We start from the raw sequence: 14,172 nt of genomic DNA on the forward strand, positions 1-14,172 counted from the left end.
CCGGAGTTGGGCCGTGAGCCGGTACTTGGAGACCCAAATTTCCACTCACCCTCGCCTTATTTTTTACTCGCAAAATGCGAGCAGGCGAGTGGAAATTTTGAGCCCTGCTGTACACCATATGAAGGTCCATCTCCATTCCCCCCATAGCAGTCATGAATGAGCAGTACAATAGTCTCAAGGGGTTCAGAGGTGTTTTGGGGGTTTTGTCTCCTTTATCTGGTTGGTTTTCATATTTTGGTGTTACAATTGCACCCAATTCCATGCCAGAGCTCTGTGATGACTTCTAGACCAACATACATGACTCTGATTACTGACGTGTGTAATCATTTCTCTCCAGCAGATGGATGTGATGTCAGGAATACCTCGGAGAGACATCTTATATTATCTGCTGGTTGTAAGTCAGAAGATAATGTCATCACACAGGATTCTCCAGGAGTGAATCCACACACACAAAATATACATCACAGACCTCACTGCTCGGAGACATCAATGGATCCCTCTGATCAGGGTGAATCTTCTGATCATTCACATACTATGACTGGAAATATCCATCTAAGATCTCACACTGCAAGAGATCCATCTAATCCCAAGGAATTCTCCTCATCCCATGAAGGAGATCACAGAGGTGAGGATCCATTCTCATGTTCAGTATGTGGGAAATCTTTCACTGGGAAACATATCCTTCTTAGACACCAGAGACTTCACACAGGTGAACGTCCTCATACATGTTCAGAGTGCGGGAAATCATTCACTAAGAAAGGAGTCCTTGTTAATCACCAGAGAATTCACACAGGTGAGCGTCCTCATTCATGTTCAGAGTGCGGGAAATCTTTCACTCATAAAGGATCCCTTGTTATACACCAGAGAATTCACACAGGTGAGCGTCCTTATTCATGTTCAGAGTGCGGGAAATCTTTCATTCATAAAGGAGCCCTTGTTATACACCAGAGGACTCATACAGGGGAACGTCCTTATTCATGTTCAGAGTGCGGGAAATATTACTTTGGGAAACATAAACTTCTCATACACCAGAGAAATCACACAAGTGAACGTCCTTATTTATGTCCAGAGTGCGGGAAATCTTTCACTCATAAAGGAGCCCTTCTTCAGCACCAAAAAATTCACACAGGTGAGCGCCCTTATACGTGTTCAGAGTGCGGGAAATCTTTCACTGAGAAAGGATCCCTTGTTAGGCACCAGAGAAATCACACGTTTGCGCGTCCTTATTCATGTGCAGTGTGCGGGAAATCTTTCACTGAGAACGGAACCCTTGTTAATCACCAGAAAATTCACACGGGTGAGCGGCCTTATTCATGTTCAGAGTGCGGGAAATATTTAATTGATAAACAAAAACTTCTTAGACACCAGAGAAGTCACACGGGTGAGCGCCCTTATTCATGTTCAGAGTGCGGGAAATATTTAATTGATAAACAAAAACTTCTTAGACACCAGAGAAGTCACACGGGTGAGCGCCCTTATTCATGTTCAGAGTGCGGGAAATATTTAATTGATAAACAAAAACTTCTTAGACACCAGAGAAGTCACACGGGTGAGCGCCCTTATTCATGTTCAGAGTGCGGGAAATATTTAATTGATAAACAAAAACTTCTTAGACACCAGAAAAGTCACACTACGCAGCGTCCTCACTGCATTCCGACTCGGGGAAAGTTATCTGTAACACATCAGAGAGGAAGTTCCAGCTGATTCTGATGACAAATGTACGATGGATTTTATCAGGTGGAACTGTTTAGTCCATAGAACAACTGGAGGATATGAAAACACTCGGACTCATCACATGGGTGCAGAGGCCTGTACAGAGAGATGAATGAGTTTATGCACTTGGGTGGCCCCCAGGAGTTTCCAGGTGCTTTCCTTCAGCCGCAGGCAGGTGTTGAAATTGTTAACTGGCTGACAGATGGATGGTGGGGGAGAGCTGTCAGAGAATGTAGTGTGGATGGTGGGGGAGAGCTGTCAGAGAATGTAATGTGGATGGTGGAGGAGAGCTGTCAGAGAATGGAGTGTGGATGGTGGGGGAGAGCTGTCAGAGAATGGAGTGTGGATGGTGGAGGAGAGCTGTCAGAGAATGTAGTGTGGATGGTGGGGGAGAGCTGTCAGAGAATGTAGCGTAGATGGTGGAGGATAGCTGTCAGAGAATGTAGTGTGGATGGTGGGGAGATCTGTCAGAGAATGTATTGTGGATGGTGGAGGAGAGCTGTCAGAGAATGTAGTGTGGATGGTGGAGGAGAGCTGTCAGAGAATGTAGTGTGGATTTCTGGCAGTGTGAGGGAACGTTGCAATCTGTGGTATAAATGAATCTCGTGTATATTGGGAATCATTATTCTATACTGTACATATTTGAACAATTTGTGTACTTTATAAACTTGTACATCTTTTTAAAATTTGTTTGCTTTGTCATAATTATAACCATTAAAACATCAGAGTGATGGGTTTTTTCTTCGTTCACATGTTTTTATCTAAAGGAACTGGCAAAGAAATTACACAGATACTCGAAATACACTTGATAGAACTACGGAGTGAAACAACAAAGAGATCCAATAATGTGATGAAGTGCTACATTCCAAATACACACATTATGAGGGGCCCGTACGTCCCCAAGTATACATGGGGCAATATAAGTGACACGTGAATCATAGCAAACTGCCCACGTCCACTAAGAGGCAGGCCAGGCAAGAAGCACTAAACCAAAACTAAGAAGAGAGAACAGGAAAAATGTATCGGAGAAAAGGAGAATATGGAGAAAAGCGAGAAGAAGGAAACTGAATAGAAGGAAGAGAGATAAAAGGGGAGAGGGAGAGCCGCCTTCCACAGATGAGAGGGAAGAAAGGGGAAAGAAGAAGTCAGGAACACGAAAGGTCCAGAACACATCCAAGGGGGGTAAACCCTCAAATAGGGAGATAGCACGCAGCACCAACCAGCCCAATACAGATCAGGAAACTAGAGAGTTAAAGGAGAACTATGAGGTGACTGATTTTCACTCACCTCATAGTTCTAGCCGACCTGTGGCAATTAAACTGTCACCGGTTGGCTCAGTAGATCGGGAAGTGAGCGAACACACACCGGCGTTCGCTCACTTCTCGATCCGGTCACGGCAGAGAGTGGTGACTGTAACTCACGCCTCCCTGCAGGGATTCCCCCCTCCGATTCTCCAGCGCTGACTGGCGGAACGGGAGGGGGCGGGTACACATGGCTTTGCCTCTAGATAGTCAGAGCCAGCTGTCACTCACGCAGCTGGGCGGATCCAGACATAATTGTTGAACTCCCTCCACAGGAACCAATCACAGGGCGGGATCAGTCACCAGGCAGATTCTGCTCGCCACAGAGATTTACCTCAGATTTCACACCTCGTCCACTGTCATTGGCTGAACTCCCTCCACAGTAACCTATCAGAGTGGGATTAGTCACCGAGCAGATTCTGCTCTCCACATACAGAGATTTACCTCAGACCTGACCACAGACATATAAATGTATAACAATAATAGTGTGTGACTATAATATTCAAACAAATTTTGTATTTTATTTCTTTATTGTCTGGATTTGATGTGAGGTATAATCTGTGTGTAGTCATGGATGTAACGTAATAGAGGAATAGACCACAAGGCAGAGAGCACAAGGATGAAACATAACGGAGGCTGAAGTATTTATATTCAACACAAGGTGGCGATCTCGCGTGGTAGCCACCTGCAGGAAGTGATGTAAGATACAGACAGGAAGTGATACAAGGTACAGAAAGGAAATTATGTAGACGTAGAAACAGGAAGTGATGTCGGTATATATACACAGGAAGTGATGGAGGTGTGAAGCATAAGTTGGAGGTATGGGAAGTATCTCGCGTGTTAGCCACTTACAGGAAGTGATGTAGGAGTGAAACGTGAGTTGGAGGCATGGGTACTGTCCATAATCTCAGAACTGTCCCACAAGATCTGACACTCTGAGCAATTCAGCATTTGTCTACAGAGAGTCTTCTTTAGATCATGTGACTGTTTGATTTCTAAAATACAGATCAGGAGGATTCTGGGAAGTCTTCATTGATAATTGTTACCTTCTCCCTTCAAACAGGATTACAGGATAGTGACCAATATATCTTGTGAGCCATTAACACTCAGCAAGTGTCTTCAGCAGACATCACCCATCACAGAGCCTCCACCTCACCGCCTGACAACAGAGGCAAACCGTGATAAAATATTCTAGAAGTTTCCAGTATTCAGAAGGAAACCGGGATCTCTACAAGGACGTCGTGATGGAGAATGAGCCGCCCCTCACATCACCGGGTAAGAGGAGAGAGCAGTACGGAGGGTCCACCTAGATCCCCCATCATCTGATACACACATAGAAACAATGTATTCAGTCAGGGTGTGTGTTTCCTACAGATGGATCCAGTAAGAGGAACCCACCAGAGAGATGTCCCCGTCCTCTGTATTCCCGGGATTCCACACAGGAAGATCTCACCATCTCACATAAGGTGAAATAGAGAAATAATAGGGGATAGATTTTGACACGTCCCGAATCATTGTTTTATTTCATCTGATCCCATTGTTCTCAATAGTCAGGGTATAAACCAGAGTGAGTGTGATAATGATGTTACAGAAGAGATAAAAGAGGAGGAGAAGATTATGATGGAAACATTCAGTGACACAAACCCACCAGAGAGATGTCCCCGTCCTCTGTATTCCCGGGATTCCACACAGGAAGATCTCACCATCCCCCACCATGATCAGGTAGGTGGGACTCGCTATGTATAAACACAGAACTGATTCTGAACTTTGTAACGCAACATTCTTTTATGTAGTCCATTAGTTTCATGTTTGCTGTACATCTAAAATGCAGCCCCGCCTTCATTTCATCTTCCCCTTGGAGAACCTCCCACTTTTATTGTTTTCTATAAATCAATAAACATACTTTTCTTCCACGGGTCGTGAGCCCAGTCATGTGGCATCATGGATCCTCTTCGTCCTTGTGTCCTCCAAAGGGCACATTCTAAATGACATTGTGCTGTCGTTTGCTTCTGTGAGTCGAGGCCGGTGTGATGAGGGCCTCCAAGGTTAAGGTCCCTGGCCTCCAAGGCTCACAGAAAATGGGTGGAAGACCTGCAATGAAATGACTTTTTTGTGCTGCCGGTCAGTAACACCTGCTGGTTTTGTCCCTTCCCCAGTCTTTGACTGGACAGTAAAATGAGAAGCAGCAGATTGATGAGCTCATCTTTCTGACACTTCGCTCTCTCTTCCAGTCAGCATGACCCTTATTAGCCCTGCAGTACAGCTGACTGGCTCCTCGTGCTGCTTCTCCTTCCCCATATCTGTTATATGTAGACTACAGGAGGCCGATACCAAGTCACATTCAGGTACTTACACTAGAAACACATTTAATGATGTAATAATGAACGAGGAGCTGCATTCTTCTGTGTCTTTTCTATCTCCCCAGAGTTCAGCTTTATGAGATGTTTTCTATTATTTTGGGGTTCAGAGTGAAGAACGGAACAATATAAAAGCTGTGATTAAAGAGGAAGAAGTGGAGACGTATGTGGGGGGTGACCGGCCGTCCACGGAGGAGGTCGGGATGATGATGAAAAGTGATCAGGATGACATTTCTCTACCGAGCAACACAAGTAAGTAACAGACACTATGGAGGGAACAGGTCACAGTTCTATGTCACTTCTGAGTATCTCCATTCCTCATTATAACGTCATGTGCCCAACAAATGAGGAGGAGATACTGTACACCATATGGAAGCTCCATCTCCATTCCCCAATATAACGTCATGTGACCAACAAATGAGGAGGAGATACTGTACACCATATGAAGGTCCATCTCCATTCCTCCATAGCGGTCATTGAACAGTACAATGGTCTCCTGGGGGTCAGAGGTGTTTTGGGGGGTTCTGTCTCCTTTATCTGATTGGTTTTCATTTTTTGGGGTTACAATTGGACCCAATTCCATGCCAGAGCTCTGTGATGACTTCTAGACCAACGTACATGACTCTGATTACTGACGTGTGTAATCATTTCTCTCCAGCAGATGGATGTAATGTCAGGAATACCTCGGAGAGACATCTTGTATTATCTGCTGATTGTAAGTCAGAAGATAATGTCATCACACAGGATTCTCCAGGAGTGAATCCAGATATACAAAATATACATCACAGACTTTCCTGTTTGGAGACATCAATGGATCCCTCTGATCAGGGTGAATCTTCTGATCATTCACGTACTATGACTGGAAATATCCATCTAAGATCTCACACTGCAAGAGATCCATCTAATCCCAAGGAACCTTCCTCACCCCATGAAGGAGATCACAGAGGTGAGGAGCCATTCTCATGTTCAGTATGTGGGAAATCTTTCAATGAAAACAAAACCCTTCTTAGACACCAGAGAATTCATACATGTAAACATCCTTATCCATGTTCAGAGTGCGGGAAATCATTTTTAAAAAAAAGGACACCTTGTTGACCACAAGAGAATTCACACAGGTGAACGTCCTTATTCATGTTCAGAGTGTGATAAATCTTTCACTCAGAAAGGACAGTTTGTTAAACACCAAAAAATTCACACAGGTGAGCGTCCTTATTCATGTTCAGAGTGTAAAAAATGTTTCTCTGAAATAGGAAAACTTCTTTTACACCAGAGAATTCACATGGGTGAGCGTCCTTATTCATGTTCAGAGTGCGGGAAAACTTTCACTCGGAAAGGAGACCTTGTTAAACACCAGAGAATTCACACTGGTGAGTGTCCTTATTCATGTTCTGAGTGCGGGAAAACTTTCACTCATAGTTCAACCCTTAGTAAACATAAGAAAATTCACACGGGTGAGCGTCCTTATTCATGTTCGGAGTGCGGGAAATCCTTCCCTGATAAATATCGGCTTCTTAAACACCAGAAAAGTCACACTACGCAGCGTCCTCACTGCATTCCGACTCGGGGAAATGTCTAATTAGACTTCAGTTATCTGTAACACATCAGAGAGGAAGTTCCTGCTGATTCTGATGACAAATGTACGATGGTTTTTATCAGGTGGAACTGTCCATAGAACAACTGGAGGATATGAAAACACTCGGACTCATCACATGGGTGCAGAGGACTGTACAGAGAGATGAATGAGTTTATGCACTTGGGTGGCCCCCAGGAGTTTCCAGGTGCTTTCCTTCAGCCACAGGCAACAGTTATTAGCAGACTGACAGATGCCACCGCTGTATGTAAATCCAATCCTTTATATCCATACAGGGACAGAGAGCGGCCCCGGATGCTAACAGTCTGTGTCCAGAGATGCTCACCCATCCTTGTGTGGATCTAATCAAATGTATGTGAGCACAGCGGTATGTGAATGGCTTTCTCACATAGGTGGTCAGTGCAGAAGAACTTTCTTAAATTAGTGTTTATCAGGAACAAGAATGTTCCTCACATTGGTGTGCAGTGGGCTTTGAGAGGATCCATCAGGAGAAGCTACTGCAAACCATGAGGGGAGAGCTGTCAGAGAATACAGTGTGGATGGTGGAGGAGAGCTGTCAGAGAATGTAGTGTGGATGGTGGGAGGAGAGCTGTCAGAGAATGTAGTGTGGATGGTGGAGGAGAGCTGTCAGAATGTAGTGTGGATGGCGGAGGAGAGCTGTCAGAAAGAGAATGTAGTGTGGATGGTGGAGGAGAGCTGTCAGAGAATGTAGTGTGGATGGTGGAGGAGAGCTGTCAGAGAATGTAGTGTGGATGGTGGAGGAGAGCTGTCAGAGAATGTAGTGTGGATGGTGGAGGAGAGCTGTCAGGGAATGTAGTGTGGATGATGGAGGAGAGCTGTCAGGGAATGTAGTGTGGATGGTGGAAGAGAGCTGTCAGAGAATGTAGTGTGGATGGTGGAGGAGAGCTGTCAGAGAATGTAGTGTGGATGGTGGGGAGATCTTGAACAGATCATGGTATGGATCGGGAAGGGAGGAGCTGCTGTAGAATATATTGTGTGGATGGTGGGAGCTCCCAGAGAATGTAGTAGAGACATGGGGGGAAATCAGTGACAACACCGGGGTGCAGACAGAAATGATTGATGTTGAACTGCTAAGGGAACAATGTGTGGGGGGAGGGGTGGGGATGTAGAGTCTGATGATAAAAGAACGTCTCTACCAGGGTGTGGGAACTTCTGAGGGAACAATGTGTGTGCCGGTGACTTTATATCGTTGGGAATCATTTTAAAACATTGTCTAAAATGTATATATTTGAACAATTAATTTGTGTACTTTATAAACTTGTGAATCATTTTTTTTATTGTCATAATTATAACCAATAAAACGCTGTCAGTGATGTTTTTTTTTCCGTTCACAAGTTGTTATTTAACCTCTTGCCGCCCGCCCGTAGTAAAAAAACGGACGGATGGCACTGCTGCATCGGCGGGTTGCCGTCGCCAGACGGCATCTTTTTTCTGCTCGCGCGCGCCCCCTAGCGGGCACAGCGGATGTCAACTGGTTAAAGGAACAGGCAAAGAAATTACACAGATACTCGAAATACACTTGAGATAGCTACGGAGTGAGGCAACAAGGAGATCCAATAATGTGATGAAGTGCTACATCCCAAATACACACATTATGAGGGACCCGTACGTCCCCAAGTATCCATGGGGCAATATAAGTGACACTTGAATCATAGCAAACTGCCCACGTCCACTAAGATGCAGGCCAGGCAAGGAGCACTAAACCAAAACTAAGAAGAGAGAATAGGAAAAAAGAAAATGTATCGGAGAAAAGGAGAATATGTAGAAAACCGAGAAGGAAACTGAATAGAAGAGAGATAAAAGGGGAGAGGGAGAGCCGCCTTCCACAGATGAGAGGGAAAAAAGGGGACAGAGGAAGCCAGGAGCACGAAAGGTCCAGAACACATCCAAGGGGGTAAACCCTCAAATAGGGAGATAGCACGCAGCACCAACCAGCCCAAAGAACAGGCATCAGAGTCCACGTTTCACATCTCCTCCTGTCATTTGCTGCATTGCCTACACAGGAACCAATCACAGGGCAAGATCAGAGTCACCGGGCAGATTTTGCTCTCCACAGAGGTTTACCTCAGATTTCACACCTCCTCCACTGTCATTGGCTGCACTCCCTCCATAGTAACCTATCACAGGGCGGGATCAGAGTCACTGGGCCGATTCTGCTCTCCACAAAGATTTACCTCAGACCGGACCACAGACACCCTCATTATTATCCATTTGTATATCACTGACATATACCGCAGTGCTGTACAGAGAACACTGAGCCAGTCACATAGTTTGTTAACGTAGAGAGAAATTAGCGTGTCTGTACAGAGACTGATGTGACTGGCTCCGTGTTCTCTGTACACCACTGTGGTATATGTCAGTGAGATATAAATGTATAATAATAGGGGGGACATTAGAGTGTAAGCTCCTCTGTACAGAGACTGATGTGACTGGCTCTGTGTGTAGTCATGGATGTAACGTAATAGAGGAATAGACCACAAAGCAGCGAGCACAATGATGAAACATAACAGAGACTGTAATATTTATGTTGAACACAAGGTGGCGATCTCACGTGGTAGCCACCTAAAGGAAGTGATGTCAGGTACAGACAGGAAGTGATACAAGGTACAGAAAGGAAATTATGTAGATGCGGAAACAGGAAGAGATGTCGATATATACACAGGAAGTGATGTAGGAGTTAAACGTGAGTTGGAGTTATGGGGACGGCATGACAGTGTCCAAAATCTCCGAACTGTCCCACAAGGTCTGACACTCTGAGCAATTCGGCATTTGCCTACAGAGATTCTTCTTTAGATCATGTGACTATTTTAATGCTAAAAGACAGCTCAGGAGGATTCTGGGAAGTCTGCATTGATCATTGTTACCTTCTCCCTTCAAACAGGATTAAATATTCACCAATATATCTTGTGAGCCATTAACACTCCACAAGTGTCTTCAGCGGACATCACCCATCACAGAGCCTCCACCTCACCGCCTGACAACCGAGGCAAACCGTGCTAAAATATTCTAGAGGTTTCCAGTATCTAGAAGGACACCGGGATCTCTACAAGGACGTCGTGATGGAGAATGTGCCGCCCCTCACATCACCGGGTAAGAGGAGAGAGCAGTACGGAGGGTCCACCTAGATCCCCCATCATCTGATACACACATAGAAACAATGTATTCAGTCAGTGTGTGTGTTTCCTACAGATGGATCCAGTAAGAGGAACCCACCAGAGAGATTTCCCCGTCCTCTGTATTCCCGGGATTCCACACAGAATGATCTCACCATCTCACATAAGGTAAAATAGAGAAATAATAGGGGATATTTTTTGACACGTCCCAAATCGTTGTTTTATTTCATCTGATCTCATTGTTCTCAATATTCAGGGTATGAACCAGAGTGAGTGTGATAATGATGTTACAGAAGAGATAAAAGAGGAGGAGAAGCCTGGTGTGATGGAGGATCTTTTAGAAGGACACAAAGACCCCTTCAAGGACATTATGATGGAACTGTTCAGCGACACAAACCCAGCAGAGAGATGTCCCTGTCCTCTGTATTCCCGGGATTCCACACAGGAAGATCTCACCGTCCCTCACCATGATCAGGTAAGTGGGACTCGGTGTGTAGAAAACAAGTGATTCTGAACTTTGTGACGCAACATTATTTTATGTAGTCCATTGGTTTCATGTTTGCTTTACTCCATTTCATCTTCCCCTTGGAGAACCTCCCACTTTTATTGTTCTCTATAAATCAATAAACATACTTTTTTTCCACGGGTCTTGGGCCCAGTCATGTGACATCATGGATCCTTTTCCTCCTTGTATCCTCCAAAGGGCACATTCTAAATGACATTGTGCAGTTGTTTGCTTCTGTGAGTCTAGGCCGGTGTGATGATGGGCCTCCAAGGTTAAGGTCCCTGGCCCCCCAGGCTCACAGGAAATGGGTAGAAGACCTGCCCTGAAATGACTTTTTTTGTGCTGCAGGTCAGTAACACCTGCTGGTTTTGTCCCTTCCCCAGTCTTTGACTGGACAGATAAATGAGAAGCCGCAGATTGATGAGCTCACCTTTCTGTCACTTCGCTCTCTCTTCCAGTCACCATGACTCTTATTAACCCTGCAGTGCAGCTGACTGGCTCCTTGTGCTGCTTCTCCTTCTCCATGTTTGTTATACGGAGACTGCAGGAGGCCGATACCAAGTCACATTCAGGTACTTACACTAGAAACACATTTAATGTTGTAATAATGAACGAGGAGCTGCATTCTTTTGGGTTTAGAGTGAAGAACGGAACAATATAAAAGCTGAGGTTAAAGAGGAAGAAGTGGAGACGTATGTGGGGGGTGACCGGCCGTCCACGGAGGAGGTCGGGATGATGATGAAAAGTGATCAGGATGACATTTCTCTACCGATCAACACAAGTAAGTAACAGACACTATGGAGGGAACAGGTCACAACTCATTTTTATTTTTGATCTTTCCACATTATTTAATAATTTCTCTCCAGCAGATGGATGTGATGTCAGGAATACCTCGGAGATACATCTTATATTATCTGCTGATTGGCACTCAGAAGATAATGTCATCACACAGGATTCTCCAGGAGTGAATCCAAACACACAAAATATACATCACAGACCTCACTGTTTGGAGACATCAATGGATCCCTCTGATCAGGGTGAATCTTCTCACCATTCACATACTATGACTGGAAATATCCATCTAAGATCTCACACTGCAAGAGATCCATCGAATCCCGAGGAATCCTCCTCCCCCCATGAAGGAGTTCACAGAGGTGAGGATGCATTCTCATGTTCAGTGTGCGGGAAATCTTTCACTGGGAAACATATCCTTCTTAGACACCAGAAAACTCACACAGGTGAACGTCCTTATTCATGTACAGAGTGCGGGAAATCATTCACTCAGAAAGGCGACCTTGTTAAACACCAGATGACTCATACAGGGGAACGTCCTTATTCATGTTTAGAGTGTGGAAAAAATTACTTTGGGAAACATAAACTTCTTATACACCAGAGAAATCACACAGGTGAGCGCCCTTATTTATGTCCAGAGTGCGGAAAATCATTCACTCATAAAGGAGCCCTTCTTCAGCACCAAAAAATTCACACAGGTGAGCGCCCTTATACATGTTCAGAGTGCGGGCAATCTTTCACTGAGAAAGGAACCCTTGTTAGGCACCAGAGGACTCACACATCTGAGCGTCCTTATTCATGTACAGTGTGCGGGAAAACATTCACGCTGAAAGCAACCCTTGTTGAACACCAGAAAATTCACACAGGTGAGCGTCCCTATTCATGTCCAGAGTGCGGGAAATATTTCACTCAGAGAGCAACCCTTGTTAAACACCAGAAAATTCACACGGGTGAACGTCCTCATTCATGTTCAGAGTGCGGGAAATATTTCATTGATAAACATAAACTTCTTATACACCAGAGAAGTCACACAGGTGAGCGCCCTTATTTATGTCCAGAGTGTGGGAAATGTTTCACTCAGAGAGGAGCCCTACTTCAGCACCATAAAATTCACACAGGTGAACGTCATTTCTCATGTTCAGAGTGCGGGAAATCTTTCACTCAGAAAGCAACCCTTAGTAAACATAAGAAAATTCACACGGGTGAGCGTCCTTATTCATGTTCGGAGTGCGGGAAATCCTTCCCTGAGAAATATAAACTTCTTAGACACCAGAAAAGTCACACTACGGATCTTTCTCACTGCATTCCGACTCGGGGAAATATCTAATTAGACTTCATTTATCTGTAAGACATCAGAGAGGAAGTTCCTGCTGATTCTGATGACAAATGTACGATGGTTTTTATCAGGTGGAACTGTTTAGTCCATAGAACAACTGGAGGATATGAAAACACTCGGACTCATCACATGGGTGCAGAGGCCTGTACAGAGAGACGAATGAGTTTGTGCACTTGGGTGGCCCCCAGGAGTCTCCAGGTGCTTTCCTTCAGCCGCAGGCTCAAATTATTAGCAGACTGACAAATGCCACCGCTGTATGTAAATCTAATCCTTTATATCCATACAGGGACAGAGAGCGGCCAGAAAAAATTACTTTGGGAAACATAAACTTCTTATACACCAGAGAAATCACACAGGTGAGCGCCCTTATTTATGTCCAGAGTGCGGAAAATCATTCACTCATAAAGGAGCCCTTCTTCAGCACCAAAAAATTCACACAGGTGAGCGCCCTTATACATGTTCAGAGTGCGGGCAATCTTTCACTGAGAAAGGAACCCTTGTTAGGCACCAGAGGACTCACACATCTGAGCGTCCTTATTCATGTACAGTGTGCGGGAAAACATTCACGCTGAAAGCAACCCTTGTTGAACACCAGAAAATTCACACAGGTGAGCGTCCCTATTCATGTCCAGAGTGCGGGAAATATTTCACTCAGAGAGCAACCCTTGTTAAACACCAGAAAATTCACACGGGTGAACGTCCTCATTCATGTTCAGAGTGCGGGAAATATTTCATTGATAAACATAAACTTCTTATACACCAGAGAAGTCACACAGGTGAGCGCCCTTATTTATGTCCAGAGTGTGGGAAATGTTTCACTCAGAGAGGAGCCCTACTTCAGCACCATAAAATTCACACAGGTGAACGTCATTTCTCATGTTCAGAGTGCGGGAAATCTTTCACTCAGAAAGCAACCCTTAGTAAACATAAGAAAATTCACACGGGTGAGCGTCCTTATTCATGTTCGGAGTGCGGGAAATCCTTCCCTGAGAAATATAAACTTCTTAGACACCAGAAAAGTCACACTACGGATCTTTCTCACTGCATTCCGACTCGGGGAAATATCTAATTAGACTTCATTTATCTGTAAGACATCAGAGAGGAAGTTCCTGCTGATTCTGATGACAAATGTACGATGGATTTTATCAGGTGGAACTGTTTAGTGCATAGAACAACTGGAGGATATGAAAACACTCGGACTCATCACATGGGTGCAGAGGCCTGTACAGAGAGATGAATGAGTTTATGCACTTGGGTGGCCCCCAGGAGTTTCCAGGTGCTTTCCTTCAGCCACAGGCTCAAATTATTAGCAGACTGACAAATGCCACCGCTGTATGTAAATCTAATCCTTTATATCCATACAGGGACAGAGAGCGGCCCCGGATGCAAACAGTCTGTGACCAGAGCTGCTCACCCCTCCCTGTATGGGCTATCAGAGAATGT

At 44.8% G+C, this 14,172-nt stretch overlaps 1 protein-coding gene across 1 annotated transcript in view; it reads left to right on the forward strand.

The window, feature by feature from the left end:
• The window catches only part of LOC108801961, a 104,615-nt gene that overhangs the window by 11,324 nt on the left and 79,119 nt on the right, over positions 1–14,172 (forward strand). Inside the window, exons 3-6 of the mRNA XM_018573865.1 lie at positions 617–1,211; positions 6,644–6,873; positions 11,807–12,635; positions 13,042–13,748. Coding sequence (XP_018429367.1) covers positions 617–1,211; positions 6,644–6,873; positions 11,807–12,635; positions 13,042–13,748 — 2,361 coding nt within the window. The remainder of the gene's footprint in view (positions 1–616; positions 1,212–6,643; positions 6,874–11,806; positions 12,636–13,041; positions 13,749–14,172) is intronic.

The sequence above is a fragment of the Nanorana parkeri genome, unplaced genomic scaffold (genome assembly GCF_000935625.1).
Source record: "Nanorana parkeri isolate BGI_ZX_2015 unplaced genomic scaffold, ASM93562v1 scaffold2584, whole genome shotgun sequence".
Taxonomy (NCBI): Eukaryota; Metazoa; Chordata; class Amphibia; order Anura; family Dicroglossidae; genus Nanorana; species Nanorana parkeri.